At 23.1% G+C, this 6,781-nt stretch overlaps 1 protein-coding gene across 2 annotated transcripts; it reads right to left on the reverse strand.

Moving 5' to 3' along the window:
* Nucleotides 1-202: 202 nt before the first annotated feature.
* Nucleotides 203-6,249, reverse strand: LOC135144218 (uncharacterized). 2 transcript variants are annotated; one of them, XM_064076204.1, is made up of 10 exons: nucleotides 6,164-6,249; nucleotides 5,824-5,947; nucleotides 5,638-5,759; nucleotides 5,435-5,556; nucleotides 4,469-4,560; nucleotides 1,477-1,684; nucleotides 931-992; nucleotides 758-867; nucleotides 374-511; nucleotides 203-319 (listed from the first exon to the last, which is right to left on the reverse strand). In XM_064076204.1, the coding sequence occupies exons 2-10, from the start codon at nucleotides 5,924-5,926 to the stop codon at nucleotides 203-205; spliced, it is 1,074 nt and encodes a 357-aa protein (XP_063932274.1). In that variant the 5' UTR covers nucleotides 5,927-5,947; nucleotides 6,164-6,249. The 2 variants fall into 2 exon arrangements, with proteins under 2 accessions (XP_063932274.1, XP_063932273.1); XM_064076203.1 differs by having other exon boundaries at nucleotides 758-870.
* Between the last annotated feature and the right edge of the window lie 532 nt (nucleotides 6,250-6,781).

The raw sequence follows: 6,781 nt of genomic DNA on the forward strand, positions 1-6,781 counted from the left end.
ATTATTGTTTTTGTTTTACGATTTTTTTAAAAAAAAACTTTAATTTTCTCTTTTTAATAATATAAAATTTATTATTGTGCTTATAAAATCCGCACTGCTCTCGTTAATAAAAAAATGACAATTAAACTAGCAGTTAAAAAAAAAGTAATTTTTTTTTATTTATAATTAATTTTTCTTTTATGTTTTTCAAAGTTAATCCAATTTAAAAATCCAAGATGACTGTAGGCAAGTTGCGTTGTAATATTGGTTGCTTAAGAATAATTTTCCCCTTAAAAAGAACTTCCCGACTTCGTTTTTTTTCCTGCATCCGTTGTTTCCGCTATAAAAAAACCACGCGGGTCAAATAATTCAAAACGAAAACTTCAAAAAGAACCATCTCCAGTATTTTTGAATCATAATTAGCGCTTTGCTGTGGATCCCGTTCAAAATGTGACTGAATTACCCTTCGAACGGTGCGGCCATCTACTGAAAAAAGTCGTGATAATTTTGGTACGCTGAAATTTATTGGATCCTTCAATAAATTGATAAAATTATAATATAAATAAGTAATTTAAATATTTTTAATAAAAATATTGATATTATTTTATATTTCTTAATTTAATTATTATTATTTATTATATTTTCCATTTATTATTATTTTTATTATCTATTAATAATTGTAGTTTTTATTTATTATCATTATTTTAACATTAAAAAAAAAGAGTTCTTCCTTTTTCACTGTTCTATAATTTACTTCAAATTACAGTAAAAAAAAAACTTTGCTATAAAGATCCTTCATTTTTCGCATTTGAGAAGTAGTAAGAAGGGATTTATTTATTTTTTTAAGCATATTTTCTTGGATTTTTTTTAATTCAGGAAACAACAAAGCTGCTTAAAAAAAAATGTACCATTATTATAAAGTAAAAAAGTTATAAAAGTTTATATAATTACGTTGAACCTCAGAAGGTTTCACTTTTATAAAAGGCGTTTCAGTCGCTGTACTCAACGATCGACTTAAATTAAGAAAGAAAGTTTCAAAAAAAAATTAACTATAAAATAATGCATATATAATGAACACGTTAAGATTTTTTTAACTTTAATAATATGGCAAAACGCAATTTCAAAAAAAATAAGTTATAATTAAGCGATACTTGAACTTTTGCTGCTGGTTAAAACTGAATCAAGAATCACTAAATAATTTCAAAAAATAATCTGCACTTTTTTTCAAAAATTGAAAATCTATAACGCTTTGTCTACTTGGAGAGCCCCAAGTAAATTTTTTTTTTAAAATATAATATAATAATATAGTGTTTTTATTGATATAAAAAATATAAAATCTCCGTTGCCGCTTAAAAAAATTCTAAATATAAAATAATTGACAATGACTATAAATAAAATATTATTTACTTATTTCATAAATAATAACAAACTTATGTAATACATTTTTACTTCTCTTTTTTTTCTAATAAAAATAATAAATATTATATGTAAAGAAACCTTTCAATACGCAAAACGCTTGTTTTCTTTCCTTGAGAGGGGAGGAGAGGAACCTGGTGCAGTCCAAACAATCGAATCGTCAATATTTTTCGATCGAGTATTTCTTTTTCCAATGCTTGCAAATTTGTCTCTTTCATTCGCTGCTCTTTTTCTAATGTTGCCCGATTTAAAAAGTACCATTTTAGGTGGCGTGCTTGCGAACTCGACTCTGATAAATAATGATAATTATCGTTTTAATATAAAATATAGAAAAAAAAACGTAGAAACATATAAAGTTTATTAATGATTAAAAAAAAAGTTTATCTATAAATATATAGAAAAAGCGCATGAACATATATATATATAGTTTATATAACTTGTAAAAATAGGTTGGAAAGCTACAAAAAAAAGTAAGTTTTATAAAACTTAATAAAAACGGTAAAGTAGTATATTAAAAGTTTATTTTACTATAAAAACATTAAAAAAAACCTGAAAAAGGTTAACAAGTTTAAAAAAATATTTAAAAATAATTAGCTTTAAAATTTATTATAAAAGAAATAATAAAAAGTTTATAAAAACTAGAAAAAAAAAGTTGTCAATTCATAAATGTAATACATAAAATATTAACCATTTTTATAAATTAGTAAAAAAAAAAAAAGTTTATTAAAAAAAATGCAAAAGTTTTTAAACTATAATAAAAAAATATAGTAAACGGTCCGAATACATTTAAAAAAAATAAAAAAAATTAAGAAAAAACAAAAAAAAAGTTATAAAAATAATATGGAAAAGGCCGAAAAAAACATTGTTTATTTAAAAACGGTTCAAAAGTTTTTTACACTACAATAAAATAATGTTTAGCTAAAAGAAAATATAAAAAACGGTCAAAAATATGTTTATACAACTTAAAAGAAAATAAACTAAAAATAAAAGTTTTAAAACAATATAAAAAAGGGCAATTGATCCATAAATATTATTGAAAAAAAAACTTTAATGGTGCTGAATATACTTAGAAAGTATCGCCTAGTAGTGAGCCTGAAAAATAGTATTAGAAACTAACGTTGCCAATGATGCAAATTAATACAAATATCGACCCAAACTTAGTAAACTGATGAAGAATAATTTAGATTGCATGAGTTAATGAGCTTAGCAAAGTAAATTGGCGCGAATGGATTTAAAAATGGTGGATAACAGCAAAAATAAATTGGCCAGTATGTTATAAATGGGTGCCGAATGATTGAAAACTGTACAGAAGGCATTGATTGATAATCTAACAGAATATTTGAATAAGTGCATAATGACGAAATTTAAAAAAATTATTGGGCCCTATAATGGTGATTAGATGCAAAAAAGTAATGGTGGATTGTGGTTATAACTTTGTTGTTATTTATCAGGTCTAAGTAAGGAACCATATTAATAATAAATTGAAGCAAAACACTTAAATGTAAGCGGACGCAGTACTATTTTTACTTGCGTGTGTAAATAACAGATCAAATTAATTTAAATTGAAACAAAATACCTAAAGGTACACGATGAATTCGCCTGTACAACCAATAAAAATATTTAAGTAAAATATGTTACTTACCTGTGCCTATTAAAATAAGGAGCTAATTATTATATATTGAAGCAAAATACTCAAAATTTAAGCGATTATATTCGCATTCGCAGTTAATAAAATACTTATAGAAAAATTCCTGCTTGTCTATACAAAGTCGGCCAATATAAATTGAAGCAAAATAATTAAAAACGTTACGCAACAATAAATACCAAAAAAAAAATTATTTGCAGTACAGACTCTTTAATATCAACATTTTCATAATATCAATATATATAATAATAACTATATATTTGTTAATAATTTGCATTATTTAATAATATGACAATATGTATAAAAAAAATTAAATAAAGGCAAAATATAATTCAACTTCGATATATTAATTATAAAAAGAAAAGATTCCGAATAATTTATAATAAAATAATAAAATAACAAAATAAATTAAATTTAATAACTATTAAGTATACTAGGAAAAATAGTAAAGCATGTTTGAAAAACGAGCAAACTTAATATAATATGATGCAAAATACTTAATCAGTAAGCAATTTGGAATGCATAAACAGATAAAAAGTTATGCGGTTGTTTCGAAAATGAGCCACAACCAACCAAGTAAATTAGTTAAAAAGTTTTACGAATTGTAAAAAAATTATCAGAAGTATAAAAAGTTTTCAATGGAAATTTATAAAATTTCATATTTTGAAATCACTTTGATGATCTACTCTGAGCAACAAATTTTTAAAACTAATTTAAATAAGTAGCTATATATATATTACTCTGTAAATATAATAACTGGATAGTTGGTAAATAAATATATAATGGTAACTTTACGCAGATTTAAATATTATAAAAAGCCTTTTTAAAAAAATATAATTATTATAAAACAGTAAATGCATAATTCACAAAACGTATATTATTAGTAATTATAAAAACTTTTAAACTCAAGAAAAAACCAACAATATATTAAGCAATATTATAAATAAACAATAAAGAAATAAATAAAAATTATAGCAATTTATAAATAATTATAAAATAAATTTAAAAAATTAAAGTTAAATTAAATAATAAAAATAAAAAAAATGTAAATGATACACAAATTTTCAAAGTTAACAAAATTTAATAAATAAATATTAAATGTTAAATCGAGAATTTAAAACTTTTTAATCAAAATAATTGATAAAGATTATTATAATTATAAAATCAATTTCCAAGTTGAAAAAAAAAGTTAATAAAAAATTTAACAATTTGACTATTGAATGTTTTAACAATCTAAAAAAATATATAACTAACTTAATAACTCGAGAAGAAATTAAATTAAAACAAGAAATATTATATTTAAAATAATAAAAATTTTTACATAAAAATATAATAAAAAAAAGATTCCAATGAAAAATTTACATAAAAAACTAAAAATTAAAAATAAAATTTTTAAAAAAAATTTAAAATTTTGATTTAAATGTTTACTTCCTTTTAACAAACGCTTCGTATGCTTGACCAGCTTGGGATTATGATTATAAGAATGCAACGGTAATAACGGCGCATTTCGATGATTGTAACTAAAAAGATTCGAAATTTTATTTGTATAGTGAAATTAAGTAATAAGTTTATAAATAAAAAATTCATTTTAAGATTACAGCTAGCGATTGTATAAAAAAATATAAATGTTAATAAGTTAAAAAAGTTCGGTAAATTAAAAATTAATTATTATTGATTACAAAAAAAAATAAAAGTTCGATAGGAAATTAGAAAATTACTATAAATTGTGTATATTAGAATTTTAAATAACCTAAAGAAAAACCAAATTTAAGAACAACTAAAGTAAAAATTATTTAGAAAAAAATTGTCAAGTAAAATAAATAAATAAAAGGCTTTAATTAATTAAAAACGACATTAAATTATAAATTAAGTAGTAAAATTGTAAATACTAGAAACTATATATTATCCGAATTTATGGTTAACCTAAAAAGGACGTAAAATCGATTGCACATAAAATGTATAATTAGAATCCCAAAAATTATAAATTTGAAGAAAGAAAAATTTCTATTAATAACTCTAATAAGAAAATTTATCGCCTTTTAAAAATTATAAATAAGTTAAATCGAAGTATTTACTTCTAATTACTAACTAGAAAAGATATAACTACACAACTAGTTAGTAAAATATATAAAAGCTACACATACATTTTCTATAACTATGAGTGTTTTTTAATTAAAAAGCTGAGAGAAATTATAAAAATATTCATCGTATTCAACTTTAATTTCACTGAATTTAAAATTATAGTAAAATAATAACCTTAATTTAAGTTTTTTACTTTTTATATAAAATTAAAAAGAAAAGAAAACGTTAAAATTAATTTAAAAGTGGAAAAGTACAAATATGAATTAAAATAATTTATAAGCAAGAATATACAAATTAAAAAAAAAAAGTAACCCTTTGCGATAACCATGTAGATGTTCAAAAAGAAGACGATCTCTTTTGTGAGCAGAAAGGCCTTGAAACCATTTCCACGGCTTACGCTTATTAGCAAGCTCTATCTTATTGCACTTCTTAAGCTGAAAGAGAATTTAATAATTCATTAAATTAATATAATTATTTCTTAAATTTAAAAAATAATAGCAAACAGAAATAAATACTTCTCTATCCAAACACAAATAAGCAAAGGTTTTCTTAGAATTTTTAAACTTGAAATTATATAAGTGGGATATTGCGGGATAAATGTCCCTTTCTTTTTTCTTTTTGGTTTCCTCAGTTTTTTCTTTTTTTCCAAAAAAAAAAACGTTAATGTTAGACAAAACAATAAAAGATACAAAAAGAATAACCTTCTGTCGTTTTCCAGTAGAATTGCTTGAAATTAAAAAAGGGGAACTTAGCAAAAAGGCAAGTTTCGGCGTTTCCTCGAAATACGCACGTACGCAATAACATGTGAATTGTCTAAATCGTCTTCTATAAAAAGTAAAAACACTTATAAGTACTAAAGTTTTAATATTAGAGTTCAAGCACAACGAGGGAGAAGCAGTTATAAAAACGTATCCTGCCCAGTATATGCGAGCTGTAACCCTATAGTAGTCGCATCTCTTACTTAGACATTAGTAATCGCAGTAGGTCTCCCAGACCCCATAGTTTTTAATTTTTTACTTTTTTTTATTAAATAAAAAATACCGTAAATTTTTGAACACTTGTTGTTTATTGAGATGTTAGGATACAGGTCACAATAAACTTTAACTTCCACCTAATTTAAAATTTAGAAAACAAAATAGCCAGATCTGTGAGACCCCTGCGACTACTGTAGGGTTAAAAAAGGGCTTCCCTTTTTCAGGCGTAGTAACTTTCCAGCACTTCGCATTTTATTTTTATAAAAAATTTCTAATTACTTGTCAGACTTTTTTATCCTATGTTGAAAACTTTTATAGTGTGTTATCCTTGTGATACTTTTTTGTTTAAATAAAAAGCAGCTTTGTTTAAAGGGGTGGATTAATTATAAAGAAGGATACTGAAGAAAAGAAAGTGTTTTAGCGAAACTTTTTTAATCGAACTTATATAAAAACTACACGCTCAAGTAACGTTCTTGCCTGCGTAAAATCTGTCCCTCGCAAGTATATATAATAGTTTTAATGTTGTAAGGTATTCGTAAAAATATTTCTAATTTCACCACAACTTGAGTAAAAATTATAAATTTTTTGTTCCTACTAAGTACAGGAAATTCTAAGTATTGAGTAGTGAAGTAAAGGTAATATCCTCTTTTAAATCATTGCGCTCAAGCTTATAAGCAACTTATCT

This window comes from Zophobas morio, unplaced genomic scaffold, assembly GCF_036711695.1.
Source record: "Zophobas morio isolate AGI-343-1 ecotype UQ-CSIRO unplaced genomic scaffold, CSIRO_AGI_Zmor_V1 ptg000085l, whole genome shotgun sequence".
Lineage (NCBI taxonomy): Eukaryota > Metazoa > Arthropoda > Insecta > Coleoptera > Tenebrionidae > Zophobas > Zophobas morio.

Excerpts from the sequence above, each read along its gene's own strand:
- LOC135144218 (XM_064076203.1), bottom strand. The coding sequence starts at position 5,926 with ATGTTATTGCGTACGTGCGTATTTCGAGGAAACGCCGAAACTTGCCTT. Across the intron at positions 871-930 it reads GAAACCTTCTGAGGTTCAAC|CAGCTTTGTTGTTTCCTGAA; the intron begins GTAATTATATAA and ends TTTTTTTTTAAG. Across the intron at positions 512-757 it reads TGAAGGATCTTTATAGCAAA|GATCCAATAAATTTCAGCGT; the intron begins GTTTTTTTTTTA and ends AATTTATTGAAG.